The sequence below is a fragment of the Penicillium samsonianum genome (genome assembly GCF_028829775.1).
Source record: "Penicillium samsonianum strain IBT 33392 chromosome Unknown utg000006l_segment0_segment0, whole genome shotgun sequence".
NCBI classification, from domain to species: domain Eukaryota; kingdom Fungi; phylum Ascomycota; class Eurotiomycetes; order Eurotiales; family Aspergillaceae; genus Penicillium; species Penicillium samsonianum.
Genome location: NW_026643264.1, coordinates 689,954 through 708,027, shown reverse-complemented (window position 1 = coordinate 708,027; position 18,074 = coordinate 689,954). Strand labels below are relative to the sequence as shown.

Genomic DNA, 18,074 nt, shown 5'->3' with positions numbered 1-18,074 from the left:
CCCAGTTATGAGGTCTACGTAAAAATGCAGATGCAGAACTCCCCTCACTCATGGGGGACAGTGAGACTGGAGTGATAGAAAGGCTTAAAGTCGATTCTATACTGGTATTAGGCCCCCAAGAATAGCATGCAATACAGGGTAGATTACAGCAGAAAATGATATCGACACGCAGGGACCGTTCTTACCCGGAGAAGGGCTCTGCGGATAGGGAAATTACAGAAGGTCAAGATTCATGTTCGCAATGGAAATCTGATGATGCTTGGGGTATGATTTCACAAGGCTATAAATCGACATTATCACTGATAGGGCAAGCGAAAGTCGTCGACCATCCTTTCTAGCTCGGTATTTTAACCCAAACAATGCCTGCTCTGCACCATGGTCTCTATCGAGGCAAGATATGATCTCGACAACCTTGTCTTAGATTATTCTCTTTTCTCGTCGGACATAAGACGCTTGCCCTCATTGACGCTATTGTTGTCAGTGTAAGCGCAAGACTCGAGGCACTCTTTGGCTTGAATACGGACGTTTTCAGCCTCATTTTTCCCTTCGTACTTTTTGTTCCCCTCAGCATACGCTCAATCTCCTCCTTAGAGAGACGGCTTTTGTCGTTAGAGACGGTGACATTTTTACTGGAGTGTTGCTCGACTGCGGAGACTTTCATGATACCATTGGCATCCATCTCGAAAGTGACTTCGATTTGGGGCACACCCCGTAAAGCCGGGGGTATACCGCTGAGTTCGAATTTGCCGAGCAAGTTGTTGCCGCCGGTGCAGGCCCGCTCGTCCTCAAATACCTGGATTAAAATTTCGCCCTGGTTGTCGAGATAGGTCGAGATAATCTCGGTTTTCGTAGTGGGGATAGTAGTGTTGCGCTCGATGAGAGGGGTTATGACACCGCCCGGTATTTGAACACTGAGGGACACTGGGGCGACATCAATTAGCAAAATTTCCCTCGTGGAGTTGGAGGAGGTATCTCGCGAGAGAATGGCAGCCTGGACAGCAGCACCGTACGTGACTGCCTCATCAGGATTCACAGAGCTGTTCGTAGCTTCTGGGAAGAATTCGGAGACAAGGGCTTGAACCTTGGGAATCCGCGTGGAGCCGCCGACCATGACAATGTCATGGATGGAGGATTTGTCAAATTTAGCTTCCCGTAGGACTCGCTCGACTAGATCCATAGTACGGCGGAATAAATCGTGACAGAGATCTTCAAACCCGCTACGCGTGATGGAGGTGGTGAAATCAATCCCCCCGAAAAGGCAATCGATCTCGATGTGCGCCTCGAGTTTAAATGATAATGTTCTTTTGGCACGCTCACAAGCCGCGCGGAGTTGCCGTAGGGCCCAGGGGTTGTTGGTCAGGTCTCTGCTATGCTTGCTTTGAAACTCGCTGGCAAAGTGGTTGACAAGAAGACTGTCGAAGTCGCCGCCTCCAAGATGAGAGTCCCCAGCGGTAGCTTTGACTTGGAAGACGCCCTCTTCGATCGCCAACAGAGAAACATCGCAAGTCCCACCACCAAGGTCAAAAACCAAGACGTGGTGCTCCCCATCTACCTTCTTGTGAAGGCCATAGGCGATGGCTGCGGCGGTCGTCTCGTTCATAATTCGGAGGACATTGAGACCAGCAATGCGCCCGGCGTCCTTGGTCGCTTGGCGTTGGGAATCGTTGAAATTTGCCGGGACTGTAATCACGGCGCTAGTGACAGCTTCACCGAGGTAAGCCTCCGCGGTTTCACGAATCTTGGTGAGGATTATGGAGGTGATCTCTTCGGGCGTAAAGTGCTTGATCTCGCCTTTGGGACAAACCTCTACGGCAATATTTGACCCTTTGTCGACGACTGTGAAAGGCCAATATTTCATATCAGCCTGAACATCGGGATCGCGAAAACGTCGGCCGATGAGACGCTTAGCATCGAAAAGCCTATTCTGCGGCGGGACTTGGATGTCCGCAGCATCGCCTACATGGCACTCACTGTCGGTGAAGGCGACAAGCGAGGGGGTGAAACGGTTTCCCTGGTCATTCGCGATGACTTCAAACTGATCGTCACGGAACACGCCAACGCAGGAGTAGGTGGTACCTAAGTCAATTCCTACCGCCGTTTCTACCGCCGGCAGCATGATGACTATAGCAAAAGCAAGGATTCCTCGAGCACACAAGGGGCGTCAGTAGGAGGAGGCCGACTGCAAGATGAAAATGGTATTCAGTTCGGATCTGTTACTTTATTAGCAAATGATATTGGTAATCATGAAAATTCCCATTCATGTGGGTGTCTGATTTGTACCTTGCTTTTTATAAGGGCCGGGGGGGGGGGGTATATCCAAAGCCCACAGGACGGAAGTAATTTTGGCGCTTTGTGCTCTTCCAAAAATAAGGACTGCTTTTACACTGGGTTTGCTCCAGCTATTCCTTCCTTCCCGAAACGGTGCAACAGGTTTCCAGCCAGTGACATTCGCTGGCTGCGATCCCTGAACCTTCAAAATCCTCGCAAGCACCATCTCATGCCACAATATAATAGGCAAGATCTTTGGATGGAGATTTCATACATTGCAAATGATTGCACAACGTTAGCAAACCGCGGACCAAAGAAATTCAATAAAGAAGCTGCGAGATTCGGACTGCATTATGGAGATTCTGTTTTGCTGTCATATGCTGGTGCTGATACCAGAATTTATGTCTGATCTGACGTCGTATGATGAAGCGAAGATGAAACGTAGATGTTTACTTTGGCATGATGGGTCCGATTCTTACCAAAAACGGAATGATTGCACAATATATCCGTGAAAGCGGTTTACCAACGGCTTGTAATATTCGTCGAGCATACAACGAATATAAGGTCTTTCAAGTACGGAACATTCTGTGAATTTATCTACTTTCTCGCCAAATGGCTATTCGTGTCGCAAGCAACAACCATGAGCCTTAGCCTTAAACTCTTTACCAGTCAAGGTCAGAAGAACGGACCTCCCTTATGCCATGAGTCGAATTTTGAAAGAGACGATTAAATATGGTTAGTCGCAAACGCGGGACAGGAAGTGCCAACATAAGGTGGCTCAAGTAAGAGAAATGTGCTCAATTTGGTTATGTCATGTAGGGACTATAAGCAATGCACAGTACTAGACGTATTCTAGTTTACGCGTTGTGCTCTGTTGACTACACTGAGACTTGCCAATTCCCTAGAGTGAAAAGAAGGCAATGAAGAAAATTTCCAATATACTTCAAAGGCGTATAGCACAAGAAAGCAATCTTCTCTCAGACTAGGTCAAGACCACCCGACCGTGGGAGAATAGAGCTAATATTGGAACTCGGAAGTCTGAAATAATACGTCGTAATTGGTGACAAGTCCCGTAATATTCGTCGCGAAAGATATATACGAAACAGATCACATTAAATACCCCAAAACCGAAGTTGGGAGATGATATCTTGCACAACCTAACTTACAGGATAAATATTCAAATACTGATGTGTGAGCGATAACCGGCCCTTACATTTTTTACCAAAATTACAGACCCTCGCAAGCGAGGATCCGCCACCCATATGGAACGGATCACTCATATGAACTCGTATCTTGTTGCTTATCAAGCACTGCCGAGAAACAGAGACAAGGACAAGCAGATCGGATTGGCATGGACCTTCAACAAGCGCACTATGAGACCTGGCGCCCTTTCAACTCTCTAGAAGGCTACGAGAAACTGGGCCTTGAACCTGACTGAAATAGAATGCCAAGCACCTGCGTCTTTGTCGCGATCCGTCAGCACGGCAGAAAAAATACGAAATAGAGCACTGTCCGGTGGATTAATCCATTGACGGTGGGGCAAAAGGGGTCGTTTTTATTATATGCCGCGGGTTGGTAAAGCCGGATAGATAGTTGATGCGGCTTGTCGAAGATTGCTCATACTAGTTGCTTTCTCTGTGCGCACAGCGTACGCTGAGCCCGTGGACAGATCGCGAGCTAAGCCTTTCAGCGAAGGGGTAGCCTCACAAGTTTGAACGTGCAATCCGTGAGAAAAAGAGATCAGGCCATCTGGTTGCAATGTACCCACAATTGCTTCTGGAAGGCTTCCAACTGCCAAAACAGATTAGAATCCGGCACGAAAGCTTTCAACACGGGGCTTGATTGCGAAGTACTCACCATAAGCGTTGAAGTTATAGAGACCGCAGACACAGCCGTCAATGATCTTTTTAGGACTAGTCCCAACAAGAATTAACTTTCCATTGCGATGGACCGCGAACGATTGGTCTCCAGGATTCATTGGGACTGCTTGGGCAAACGACCCTGCTGGAGCATTGTAGGAGTGCAGTATGCCACCGGAATTGATTTGCACAGATGCGGCGCTGTGCAATAAAGAGACCACGAACAGAGAATCCTCCATGCACTGCCAGCCGTCTGGCCGGCCCAGGAAATAACTCCCACTGATGTTATTAGCTAGAGACATACAAGTGTCTGTCATGTCGCAGTTTTGGTTACGCAGGGAAGGCCGATACCAGTAGATCAATTGATCAGAAGTGATGTAATTGTCTGGAGAAGATGCGCCTGCTTTGAATGCTGCGATGAAGGGCTTGGCCATCTCTAGCCATGCATCATGTGGCCTATGAGTGTTAGAACATCGGGACACTATCCCGGGAGAGGACGTTACATGTCATTGACCCACTTTGAAGCCCCGTCATCGGTGTGAGGGGAATTCAAGGGTCCCGTATAGTGAGACTCGCCATAGTCATTCCATGACACGATTTCGATGAAACGAGGCCCCATGGCCAATACTTCATGCCATCGATCGTACCAAAGCAAGTCTGAAGGGAATACCCAATTCTTGCTGTACGATACCTCCGGTCCAAAATGAGTGAAGAACCATGGGGATACTGCTTTTGAGACGTCAGATAAATGCGGAAGCAAGGAATGGAACGGGATACGACAAGGGGATCAATCACTCACGAGCTACGTAGGCTCTTCCTGCTAGGGCATTGAGATAAGCCTGATCTCCATCCCCGACTGAAATATTGCTGTACTGTGTCGGTGCCTTATTCCTTCCATCGTGGGGCCATGCCAGCCAATTAAAAAGGCCGTCGACAGTTGAGATGTCTGCCCCAAAGCCTGGGTGGAAATTGGGAGCGAAGAAAATCGGCATTCCTGCGGCTGCCCTTAACGCTGCCTCATTCAATCCGTCCCCTCCGAAGGTTGATGCAAATACCTTGTTGTCAACTGTTAGCTGAGCGGGCCTGGTGGCAAACTGAACAATCTTATAGCCAATGTCGGCAGCTTGATCCGTTTGCCACCAGTTGAAGTCAAAGGATATGAAGACTTTCATCAAGTTCCGCGCAGCAGATTCATAGGCAAGCTCGAGCTGTTGGTCAGTATACGAATCCACTCCAATATTCAAAGCGAAGGCATCGATCCCTAGTGCTTTTGCGCGTCGCATATCCTCATCGTAGTCAGACACGCTCCGGCGGGTGCTAGTAGCTCCGACCTGTGGATATGTCATTTGAAGCTCAGATGTATCGGATCTCATACGTTAAGAAATTACCATAAAATGCGCGAATACAAGACGGGTGGCCATTTGTTTTGGGACTAGGCGAGTGCTGTTGGCGGTACCGGCTAGCGAGATGACCTGAACGGCCAGTGCGAGAGTGAAGAAAAGAATAATGGCGATAGGTATCATGCTGTCAGCTATTAAGAAACAATCGACTTATTAGTGTCTGAGAAGTATGCCAATCGATGCAGTGTGTTTTGGTCTCCCGGATCGACTTATAAACTGCTTGTGGCTAATTGGGGCATGGACTCAGCAGGTAGGAAGAGATCTGAAGGGGTGGATGAATACCCAGGGCTTATTGAAAGTTGTGGAATCTATGCTAATATTTACATTATATGTGGCGTTGGAGCTAATCATACGCCGATGTCCCAAATTCATTTGGTTTCAAGGAAAGCTATATAGCCAAGCGTGGTAATATACCCATCCAGAAGATTGACCCGTCGGGATTAGTCCCAAAGGGTGGACGTCCGATGAGATTGGTCTTCGGTGCCTTCAACAGATCTTTACCCTCTTGGCAAACTGTGGTACGCAAGGGTGATGTCGTCTTGTAGTTCTTGGCCGGCAGTGGATCGAACTTGCCCGGAACATCATATTGTACATACCACCTAGATGCCGGCACATTTCTCACATATTTCACAGTGACTGGATGTCGGGTGTTCTGCTGTCCTAAAAGCGCTTGTACGGAAGGCTAGTGGAACAGAAAATGCGGCTTGTTATTAGCCAAACTCGACAATCTCGATATCTGGAAAATCCTGGAATTCCTTAGTACCCTGCTATCAAGCACCTACCGCTCTGAACCAAATTTACCGACGATGTTCCGCATCAATCTTGGTCTCTTCTTGGACTAGACTAAGTTGTGACTGTTGTCCCAATATATTCCTTTACAGCTTTTCTGCTCAGGTCCGTATGAAAATGGTCCCTTAATCGAGGCAGGAATCACTTTTCAATGTCACAACTGTTCGCTCTGCGTAAATTAGAGATAGAAGGAACTACACTACAACCCCTGAACTATCAAGTGTGGTCATGGAAACCTCAGGAATGGGTGTGCAAGGGCTTTTGAAGGATGAGGGCTTTGAAAGCCCGTATGAAGATTTCAGAGAGAAAAATGGTACATACAATAATAAAGGACTCCCTCCGCCGTGTCTGGACCCCGGGAAGGGTAAACATCACACATTCAAAAATCTTCAAGCACGGAGCGCCACATATCTCGATTCGAACTTTGTATCTTCGTTGGGTGACTCGGCCTATGGTTCCAGCCATCCTTATAATCAAATATGGGTAGACTTTGAACGAGATGAAGACCAAGATACAGAGAGATGATGAAAATAACAAGCCGCTCCCTCTAGAGCCAGACGATGATCTAAGCATTTGAGTGGTCCCGCGAGCGGAGTCAACGGCACGCAACTATTGGATGGATGAAGCTCTTGTACTCCCTTCTTCCAAAGAGAACCGTTATTCAATGTCTATTTATTCTATGTCCCACTACTCTAAATTACGGCCCAAAACGACGAACGGTCCGTCGTTTCACCCAACCCCGTGAAAAATCTCGTCGTTTCGGACAACTACGGAGCATCAGATTATCGTAGTAAGTTTGCTATATTGATAAATTCAGAGAAAAGGAAAGATAAGCTGCGAAGTTCCGGTCGAAATATGGAATCTCATTACCAAATGCGTCCGAACAAAACTTCCTCACGTAGAAGGGACTCATGAGAGACGATTGTTATGCACGTTCTTTGGATTTGATATGACACAAGACTTCAGCAGATACAGCATTATTTGGCCACCCAGCCTCATCCCGATTCAGTAATCAAGGAGGAGAGGTACAGTGGAATTCGAAATCAGCTTTAACTCCACACTCTTCCGATTTGATTCCCGTACCCTAAGTGGAGACACGAGAACCTAATTTTAGCACTTCCCCATGTAGGGCTGTATTGTATTCATTGGTAACTACAATGAGTCATTGTTATAGTACCGTAATATCCTCGTCGAAATGGATAGAATGCTTCGCGCAAACACAACAATCAAAGGGAGACTCCCAACAATCTAGCAAGATCCTTAATACCATGAAATGTAAGGTGAGCAAATCCCGCATGATTGAGGGTCTATAATTTACTATTAGTCTTCATACGATGGATACTTAGCAACTCGATGCGCTTAATTAGACAACCATGCGATGTGCTCCCTAGCAAACAATTTGACTATTCACCACTCAGAATCTTTTGGATCGATTGAGTTAGGCTGTAGATTGGGTCAGGTCTTATCTGAACCCGGAAAAGATGGATCGAGATGTATAAGGTTGTATAGTTTTCTTTATGCGTTTCCTTGTGTTTCCTCTCCCTTTACAATGACCATGCTGAAAAGCCTGTAGAGCCCATAAGTTGAAACATGGAGCCATCTTTTTTACCATTAAATGTTGAAGGAAATGGAACATATCTGTCCATTGTCGCTATATAAAGATCAACCGCAAAACCAGGAACCATTTTAACGAGTTTGGGGTCAATCATCGGAGAGAAGGCTTTTCGAAGGTTTGGCAAATCTGCAACTATCATGTTTATAGCCAGTTTTCTTAGTTCCCAGTAGTTGGCCCGCGTTGAGTAGAGCTCATCAATTATCTCCGTAAACTGCTCTTTGTCAGAAAAATCCACGAAAGATGCGCAAAATTGTTCCCGTGCTTTGGTTTTCAAATCGCTGATCACGAAGTAATCCGCTTCGTCATACATGCGCATATGGAAATAGCATGGATGGCAATTAATTAGGGGATCGACGGCCGGATCCCTGGCACCCTATTGTTTGCTTCAGCCATTTTCGGGACGTTCGCGAAAACGTGCTGGTTCTTAGCTCTTCCGTGATGTATTGGCGAGTTCCACCGCGATACTTTTACTGCCGAGAAACAGAGACAAGGACAAGCAGATAGGATTGGCATGGACCTTCAACAAGCGCACTATGAGACCTATTATCTAACGTCGCTTAGCTGCAAATGTGGTCGTTTTTATGGAACACGGACTAGGGGAGATCAAACAGTATTTTACGAGGATGAAAGATATCAAGCAGCCATTTTGGGATGGATCGAGTGCTGATGAATTTTTCGAGGTGGCCTGCCTGGAATGGCAAGGTGAATGAGATTTACGTAAGTATTGAATTTCCGTATAACTAATACTGATGTCTTTGTTTCGTCTCAAGGGTTCACGCTCACTGCCCCGTAAATGTTAGTATGCTGATCCATACCTCACGACAGGCCGAAAGTGACACTGGAGACCGTGGGAAGAAAGAAAGTCCATGGGGCCCGCATCACAGCAATATCCCAGTGTTGGGAAATAGAATAATAAAAGGTCTTGATTGACTTCACGTAGACCTATTTTTATCCATGGACCTGCGCCTGTCGCCTCGTATCTAATGTTTGATCCATTTGTGAATTCTTGAAAGACATCTGATGGCACGCATCCTACGATCAGAAGAGAAGCTCTGAGGCTCATAATGGCGCTGTGGCTAGGGCCATAACTCTTCCAAATCCCACCACCTCTAGGTGTGCTTACTGTTTCTCTAATTCAACCCTATACTTGTTATTGCGGCCCTTTCGCGCATACCCAGCGCACTCAGCAGAAGCGCCTTAATGCACAGTACTGGAAACAAAGTAGAACCATTGGCTCTTTCGGTCTCTACCACTGAGTATTTCTTCCCGGGTCTCACGGACCGTTGTTTTTGTTCTTTGATAACAGTATCGGTAGCGGTGAGAAAGTTGAGTATATTATACTTCCTGCCCTAAGAACTACGAAAGATGGCGTGTCGGATTGTATGTTATGATTCTCCATCCTAAAAGTTCACCCCCCGAAAAGACCAATCCCTTAGACCTTGTAATAACCCGAATCCAGATACAACTAACGCGAGGGGTAGGTAATACACTTTCGAAGCATAGTACATATTGTAATAGTCAACATCGGTTCAACTTTGAACATCAGAACCAAGACTCCCTTTCCAACAGTGGCTGTTTTGAAAATCGGATTGAACGGTAGGTTTTCCAGAAATGAAGGCCGTTGTTTGATAAGTGCTGCCCTTGCATATAGCTGACTAGCCATCCCCTCGCAATGCTTCCGTGGAGGCTTGCCAACTGGGCCCATTTCATCACTTCACGGCTCTTGCGAACAGAAGGCAACTTGGCCTGGATGAGTAAGTATAGAATATCGAAATCTGTGGTGTAATTCTGCATCGCCATCGTTAACAGTTCATCGGGAAGCGACTTTCGGCGTATGACGTTGCCTCCATGGATCGGAAGAAAAGAATCCCATATTTCCACAAGGTACACGAGGGCACGTCGAGAGTTCTGTCGTATGGCCATTTCTATTCCCAACAGGCAAGCGGCTTCGGAGAATTCAGGGGCAAGGAACCGTTGTTTCACGGCCCCTGCACTGAAATCAAGGGTTGTGAATCGTTTTCCAAAGGCACGTCGTAGAGTTACCAGTAAATCCAGTCGATCGGTATCCCACGGACCACGTAAGACCTTCTCTGGAAGAACGAGTATGCGGGCTGTTCGAACAATGTGAGGTCTACCATGCTCTAGGTAGTAATATGTGGCTTGTATAGTGAGGTAATCAATCACCCGGAGTTGCTTTGGGTAACCATCATTCGTCAAAAGGTGATTTTGCCGGAATGAATCAATTGTACGTGCCGCACTACATTGTCTCTCTTGGGTTTCAATCGAAGGAAATCGGCAATTCTCGTGCAGTATCAGTGCATCCAGTGTCAGGGCTAGCAGGGTCGGAAGTAGTCGTAGAAAGCGATGAATATTAAACCAGTGACAAGAAACGACTTGACTTTGAATCTTCTTCTGGTCTTGAATGCTCAAAGGATGGTATTGACCTGGCCGTAGTGCAAGTCTAATTGCCGAACTTTCGCGGTAGTCCGCCTTTTGGAACCTAACATTCGTATATACGGACTCTCGATCAAAGTGGCGTTGGCGGTCGCAATCTTGTGGATCATTCCAAAATGCATGTATCATGAAGACTGTATAAACGGGCTCCCGGGAGATTGCAGCGGCAATCACATTAGAGGCACGGGCTAGGTTGATCTCTAAAGCCTCTAGGAAGATAGCTTCTATAATCTCGTTTGGTAGACTTTCAATGGTGGAAAGTGACATTTCTGAGATGGTGAGAAATTTCGTGTCGGTATTAGGTGTAGAATAATCGAAAAGGAATAGATTTTACAAAGGTCATACAATTTTCTGGTATAGGGCGGGAGTCGATTATTTGTACCTTTAAATTGCGCTTTCAAGGGGGTCCTTTCCCGCTATGTGAAACATCAAAAAGTGCAGATAAACGTCAAGGTCACCGTAGACCAATCCATCAAGGCTTTGTACTGTATAGCAGTACCAGAAATTAGGGCCACCACCTACAAACAAGAAATGATGTTTACAACGTTTATGCATTTTTTATATAACCTAACTCGTATTCCGGTAAGTATCTTCGTACAGACCAGTGGACCTTGGCGTTAGGGTCGAGAAATAAATCGAAGATTTTAATGATTTGCAGTCTAGCGTAAAACCAGACTAAGTCCCCCAATTCTGACATGTTGAGAGGTGCGAGACGTTTCTTTACACCAAAATGCCACCACACATTGATTGAGGAACGTTGATTGGGTGCAACGTAATACATGCAGGAAAAAAAAGAATTTAAACAGGCCGAAAGAACTTATATTTTATTAAGACAAAAAATCCCTCATAATCAATACTTGGCCTTTGTTATATAGGGCGGGTATATGAATGTGGGTACAAATGTTGCTACTGTATACATTCCTGTCAACAATTGTCCGATTACATCCGTTATCCAATTAGAATTTCAGGGGCCTGGCTCCCACGACGTAGCCCCACCTCTACTGCAAGTAGTTGACTGCGCAATTGACTGCGGAGTGAATTCCTAATTTTCAGATGCCCTACCAAGGGTAGTATGTCATTCGGCGGCTGTGTCAGGGGTAGATCCGGTATTTTTTTTTTTGACGTTCATCTTCTTCTCTTTCAATGTCAATTTTTATTTATTCCATTTTTTTCATCTGCTCTGCAACTTGGTTTACAAGAGACTGAGCCCATATTGTCACGACTACTCAGGGCACGGACGAGGAGGCAAGCGCCGGTTCAACATCTTGGGAAATTAGAAATCGATCGCTGTCCACACAAAATTCATCTCATGAACTGTGGACCCAGCGCGGTCGTCACCAGGCGTGATCGTCTGGAGATGTTGAGCCTGGGCCATTGGAGGTATACTTTCAGCCACCGGACCCCGCAGCAGCGTATTAACGACCTCCCTGCTTATTTGCCACTGGTTGACTAGCTACCTACCCCAAAGTGGTCCCTATCTGTATCGCTTTATTTTTTTTGGGGGGGGAATATGAGGTAGGATAGGAAGATATAAATCAATTCTCATCAAAACGATGAAGTTGGCGCGGTAGGGAAATCGAAGCTTTCCATACCACGTTTTCTTTTTCGATCACGTTAGTGTGCGCCGGAAGAGATGGCATAGGACGCCCGGTATCTGATATCCATGGCTAATTAGCCTCAACCAAGTACCCCCTGTCGTGGAGCTAATATATGAATGCTCGCCAAATCCCTGACCCGATTACACCCTGGAGAGCCATTCAGAGCACGCTGTTTTAGTAGGGACGGGATCTCAGAGTTGATGAAGTGCTATAAAGCGTTGGCATGGACCATGTCTCTACATCTTTCTCACACTACACACCACGATGGCTGGGCAACAAACAAGGGCAAGGAGAGAAAATCCGCAGCCACCGTGCGAGAATGACGATATGCCACTGCCGCAAGCCCAAGAGCAAGGAATGTCTCCACCAACATACAACACGCGAGATTCCACCCAGAGTGCACCCGCAGGATATTCCTATGTCTGGCACTGGCACCGGCTTTGTTCCCATCGATCCCATATTCCATGAGGCCCTCCCCTCACCTACGGCACCTCAGCGTCTATTGGCTCCGAGGTCCTTGAAGAGATCAAACGCATTTTCGCCTTCAACTGTGCCTCTTTTTTATACGTTAATATGAATCATCTCCGAGCATGCGCTTCTAGACGCTAATGTGTCATAAGCCTCATCTGAAAAATGGCCTGACAACAGATCCGCAGATGAGATCCACAGTATTCTTCGTCTTAGGATGCCAACTTTTACAGCAGAATTCGAAATCAATTTACCCCTCGAGCACCCACACTTTGTTTGTCGGCTCGTACCCGAAACGGGTGTACATGCGTTTCGTTTTTCGCGTTAGGGCCCACGGAATCATGAGACTGTCTAGCGATACCGCGCCAGAAATGAACTTTGACGTATTGAGGACAGAATACTAAATGTTCCGGTGCTGAACGGTAATATGTTAATCGAAAGTAACCTGGTTTATTACTGATTTTAAAATAGCCTCGTCACTTTTCAAGTTTCCGGCTTTCGTCTTTCTTGTCGGTATCATAGAAAAGAACTGGTATTATCACAAGTGGGCGCAAAACGAGTTAATTTACCATATCATGTGATTGGGGCTTGAAAGAGCATGTCTATATTCCCGGCATGAAAAGCACTACGATGCATCTGGGTCCAACGGTCCATCATTTGCTGCAATGAAGGGTATGCATTATGATGGTAACATAAGTGATCTGGTCACAAGATATAAACGAGATAGAAATCGCTCATGCGGTGTACCTTTTCTATCGGTGAGCGCGAAAGAAGCCGCTCATCCTTTCTTTTCCTGTTTTGCTTCATAGCCTAGACCCAAGAGCGAACACCATTCTCCTTGAGCGTTTTTTGCTTTAGCCTATCGCTTCTTCTATGGGGGAGTTCAGATTCCTTTTTGCGTTCGCATCGAAGGACCTTGTTGTTTTGAGATAACAAGCTCGCTTGGCCCCCGTGGCCTCTCGCGGAGCTGATCTGGCGGGCCCGTTCTTCTACCACGCTGATTCTTGCTAGCCGAGACCCATACATTCTGGGTTTTGCCAGATGGATGGCATGCAGGATGCGTTGTTGTCTTTTCAATACTCGTTTGTCAATGCTAGAGAACTTCTCTAGGTCATTGACTTCCGATTCCAAATCGTGCACAAGACAATAAGGATAATCTGTGAAGGTCTCACCAGCACTGGTTTCTTCCGCTTGTTGTCGCTCATGCCCTGAGAGAACCCAAGACCAATTCCAACCCTGGTTCAGCCATTCAGAAGTTTTCAAGTCATAGTTCAGCAATCGGAGGATTTCTTGCTCTGTGCGTAATATAATGGCAGTACCTCTCATACAAACGACTTTACCCACATGCCGGGGTGTATCCTCCAAGAAGTCGTCTCCTGACTTGTGCTGGTCGATGTAAGGCCAATCTCTATGGAGTACTATTGATAAAGGTATCAGCCTGTCGAAGGCCCTTGTTTGGCGTCAAAACCTTCTCACCTTTCTGCGATAAGAAGAAACAAGCGATCACAAGTATTCGGCAGTCATATAGTCTATCGTCAGGCCCAGTGCTTGTTAGCGATTGCAAGAACCGAGAATATATATATTTAGCATATAATAGCATGGTCGCAGTCGTTTGATTCATGTCTGAGAAATATTCCCCGAAGAACGCTCTCCCCGCACTCTTTCTCTTTTCTTTCCCCAACTCCCTTGTCTCTGGACAATCAACGTGTCCAAAAAACTCCTCGACGAACTCCTAACGTATTGTAAGTTTCATCCAAGCCTTCTCGATTAGAGTATCATACATCTGCCAAATGATCCCGAAGGGTGCGTAGATCCATGCCAGAAACCCTACGAAAGTAGCAGGCGAACAGGTCTAGAGCAGACCTTTATGTACAGTAGATCCAATGGCTAGGAGCTAAATGTTGGATCGCAGTCCGCGAATCACAGTAAGGTAACACGACCACAACAAGCCGATCTTACATATCTATTCTTCGCTCACAATACACTAAGTCGTCATAGGCTATGAGTCTATCGACCATATCCTCAAATGGATCGAATAAGGAGCTCTGTCAAGATGAACCCTAGTATGTCAAATCGGTCCAGCGGATACTGGAAATAGGAATCGTGTCGCTCCTTTTTAGGCCTCACGCATCTAATTTTGATCTATAGTTGTGCCTGCTTTTATTAGGCTCGCGTCACCTCTGAATCGTGTGAACTTTTATAATCTAAATTTAGACATAGATTGCAAGTACACAGGGGTAACACCAGCGGCGTCCTTCCTAAGGCCTTACAGCCCTGTGTTCCATCGAAATCGTGTCTGAGAAAAAGATGTATTGTGATAGTTGCATTGTGATAGTTACAACAAGGTTAAAACATGCCAATGCGTGGAATGTTCTAGTTTCTGCTACGGCCTTTAAGCTGACTTTATCTACCTTAAACCGAGGCTAAAGAAGACTGACTCTAACCGAGTAGGAACAAAACATAACCTAGACGTGAAAAAGAGGACTGGGCTTTACCTTTCCCTATTTATCTTGCCATTCTAGGCAAGCTGCCCCAAAAAACCCATCAATGCTCGATCCATCCCAAAACGGCTTCCCGGTGTCATTTGTCCCGGTGAAGTATTGCTGAATCTCTCCTAGTCCACATTTCATGAAAACAACGACGTTTTCCCCTGTTTGTAATTAGAAAATGGCTGTGCTGACAGTGCGAGTCCCATACCACCGTGCTGTTCCAGTCCTTGTTTTCGTATCTGTCTCTGCGCAGAGTGCTTCAGAAGTAAGGATTTTAATACATTCCAAATCTGGAGCATATCCTCTGTTTCGGAGGCTTTGATATCACGGTGCTTTACAGTGAGACCACCATTTAGCCAAATATTCTCAAGCCAATAGGCAATGATAAAGATACGCAAACAAAAGAAAGAGCAAATAGGAAGAAGTTTCACTTTGCTTACCTGAAACCATCGCAGCTGGTTCTCCTTGTCCATTTCTTCACACCGGCTCACCACACCATTCTGGTAACTAGCTTTCAGTCCACAGGTCTCCAGAAAATCCCACAGAAGCCCAAATCCTCGGTGTACGGTTTGACTGGACTCATCATCTAGTTTCAAGCCGCGTAGTCGTCCTCGATCAATCTCTAACCTGTGAGGTGAAGTGATAATGAAATTCCTCAACCAAACACATGAGACGATTGGATATCTCTCATCGTTTATCACTGTATCAGGATGGGGCTGCGAGTTCAAAGATTGCCGCACTTGATGCAGCCGGGCACCGTTGAGAGGATGGATTTGGCCCATCAAATCAAACCCGAAGAGCATCTTTAAAAGACTCTGCTCGTGGAGCGGTTCCATTCCTACCATGCTTGGTTGGGGACAGGGTCTGGGAAATGGGCCAAGAGAACTCTGATAAGCACTCTGAGGCTTGACTGTGAGGGATTGTGCCCGATATGCCCCTACTCGCTTCACATATTTTCGGATTTTCTGACCACTGAAAGTTAGCGATAACTTTTCTTTGGTGTTCTTATTTGGTCTCCAGCGCCATCGCCTTTTGGAGTTTTTGGAGTTTCTGAAGGTAGTAGATTTGTTCAAGGCCTCTGTGTTTAAATCCAATGTCGGACATTGGTCTATGTTGAGGAGCCCAGGACAATCCCCTTTGCCGAACCCCCTCAGGCTATTCCCGGGGACCGTGGTGTCTACAATGTGCGATGAGCGGATAGAAAGCTGCCCTTGACTGTTTGGATATCGTAGTGTTGAATGATGGGGAAATAGTGTTCTAGTATCCACAGAGGAGGAGGGAAAAAGCATTTGGGGTTCTTCAATACCATGCTTGCCGTTTGCCGACTTAAATGGCAACTGGTGTTGAGCATTCGTAGGATAAAATGGCTCTAGCGGAAGTGGCTTGTTTTTGCGATCTAGGTCTTCTGGGTGGTCAAGCTCCACTAATTCTTGGAAGCAAGAACGGATGTAACATTGTGTTTGAGAGTCCGGAGAAGATGCCATGCTAGAGTTGCGATGGTTGGCACGCCAGAGTTGAAGATCTCCAGGTATGCGATGTGTGTCATTGTTGGGATTTAGGGGTAGCGGAGGAAGTGGTTTCCAATAGTACGTATCTAATGCGGCGTAGAAACCTACATGATCGATCTCAGAGCCCTCTTCTCCTATTAGACTGGCCCCTGAGTCTGCTAGGGTTGGGATGCTGAGTTCTTGATTATCCCAATCTGGCGGCAGAATAAATTGCTGCTCTAGCTCACATAGACGATTTTGTGGCATTGAGGTCTTGCTTCTTTCGCTTGAGAGTCAAGTCTGGTCAGTTGGCGAGGATAGGTTGGCACGTTTTGAGGGACCGCGCGGGCCAATCTAATTGTGGATCACTATAAATCGGAGTTGCTAGACTCCAATTTAGCCCGAGGCGGCCCTTTGGTACCAAAGAGGGCCTCGAAAGAAGTCTCCACGCTTACGTGAATCTATTCAATCAGCACATCCGTAGGCATGCCCAGTTTCAAGCTAGTATATTTCTATAATGCCATGTGTCATATCGGATTCATTCTATCGTGCTCCTGGCTAGCATTGTGGTTTATTTCGGGAGTTTATTTGAATTGGCCAGCTCGTTGATGTCCGCTAAACACATTCGCGTGCGATTTCTTTCTGGCGCGAGAAATGGCTTGCTTCCACTAATCCTGGCCTTTGTTCAGATCAAACAAAATTCAGAGTAGTTATCCGATTGTTGGAATAATCCGGACGGGCCGCATATACTTACGGAGGAGTGGGTAATTTTGGAACTTCCTTACACAGGCTTTGGACAAACAAGCCAATTTCGTTTCTCAATAATTGACGTTATCATAATCACTCTCGTGTGACGCTTCTTGTATTTGCCCTGGTTTTATTGCAGCAGATAGCGCCCATATCGCCATATGTCTACCTCAAATCCAATAGCTCGGTTAGAGATTGCCGGCCCCTGAGATGTCGCGGTCCAAGAATATGCCCAGTGGCAAATTGCTAGGCTAAGTGACGATAGTTTGCGAGAAAGTTGGCGAAGAGCCCGCGACGCCGTACTTAAAGACGGCTTTGGTCTTGAAATAGCTTATAGGGATCAATGCTTGGGCGTCTTTGTCAACAATGGCGTCGATTCACATGTAGCCAAAGCCTCTGAGGGCAAATTTCTGGTCTGGTCCGGGTTTTTAATACATTTTTAAAATTATATCATGACATACTGGTGAATGAGAACAGTACAACCTATGATGATGACTTTCCTCATGGTTCGACCGTGCTTTTTCCAGTCACTTGTCCATTCAGAATGCCCTATACCTATTATGTTTTCTCATGTCTTGAATAGAGAGATAGAGAATATCATGGTTTGGAAATCGGATGGTTTTCTCTGTCGCTTCCACAGCATCGGTGTAACTTTTACAGTATCAACACACAGTAGATAGAAATGAGCACTGCGTCTCAACGAGGTCTATTTTTACCTTATTTGAAGAGCGAAGATAAGATAGATATATGTACTGTCCTTTTCATAATCATGTCCTCCCAGGAATGTGGAAACAAGCACAAGCACTTCAATGCCGGACTATTTAAATTACCTCAACTGTCTTCATAGTTTTGCTTTTGCCCTATGGATTTCTAGCCATACACAGATTCTAATTCCCTTCA

General features: G+C 46.1%; 4 protein-coding genes across 4 annotated transcripts; all 4 read right to left on the bottom strand.

Moving 5' to 3' along the window:
• Window positions 1–422: 422 nt before the first annotated feature.
• N7471_010431 (molecular chaperone Hsp70) lies at window positions 423–2,116 on the bottom strand (the record flags this gene model as incomplete). Its single annotated transcript, XM_057283150.1, has 2 exons — window positions 423–544; window positions 574–2,116. The coding sequence occupies 2 exons, from the start codon at window positions 2,114–2,116 to the stop codon at window positions 423–425; spliced, it is 1,665 nt and encodes a 554-aa protein (XP_057132129.1).
• A 1,710-nt stretch (window positions 2,117–3,826) lies between these two features.
• Window positions 3,827–5,650, bottom strand: N7471_010430 (glycoside hydrolase family 71 protein; the record flags this gene model as incomplete). The annotated part of the gene is made up of 5 exons (XM_057283149.1): window positions 3,827–4,059; window positions 4,126–4,583; window positions 4,631–4,853; window positions 4,927–5,458; window positions 5,516–5,650. The coding sequence occupies 5 exons, from the start codon at window positions 5,648–5,650 to the stop codon at window positions 3,827–3,829; spliced, it is 1,581 nt and encodes a 526-aa protein (XP_057132128.1).
• A 3,823-nt stretch (window positions 5,651–9,473) lies between these two features.
• On the bottom strand, window positions 9,474–10,652 carry N7471_010429 (uncharacterized protein; the record flags this gene model as incomplete). Its single annotated transcript, XM_057283148.1, has 1 exon — window positions 9,474–10,652. The coding sequence occupies one exon, from the start codon at window positions 10,650–10,652 to the stop codon at window positions 9,474–9,476; it is 1,179 nt and encodes a 392-aa protein (XP_057132127.1).
• A 4,300-nt stretch (window positions 10,653–14,952) lies between these two features.
• N7471_010428 (uncharacterized protein) lies at window positions 14,953–15,785 on the bottom strand (the record flags this gene model as incomplete). Its single annotated transcript, XM_057283147.1, has 4 exons — window positions 14,953–15,101; window positions 15,149–15,272; window positions 15,381–15,567; window positions 15,733–15,785. The coding sequence occupies 4 exons, from the start codon at window positions 15,783–15,785 to the stop codon at window positions 14,953–14,955; spliced, it is 513 nt and encodes a 170-aa protein (XP_057132126.1).
• Window positions 15,786–18,074: the final 2,289 nt, after the last annotated feature.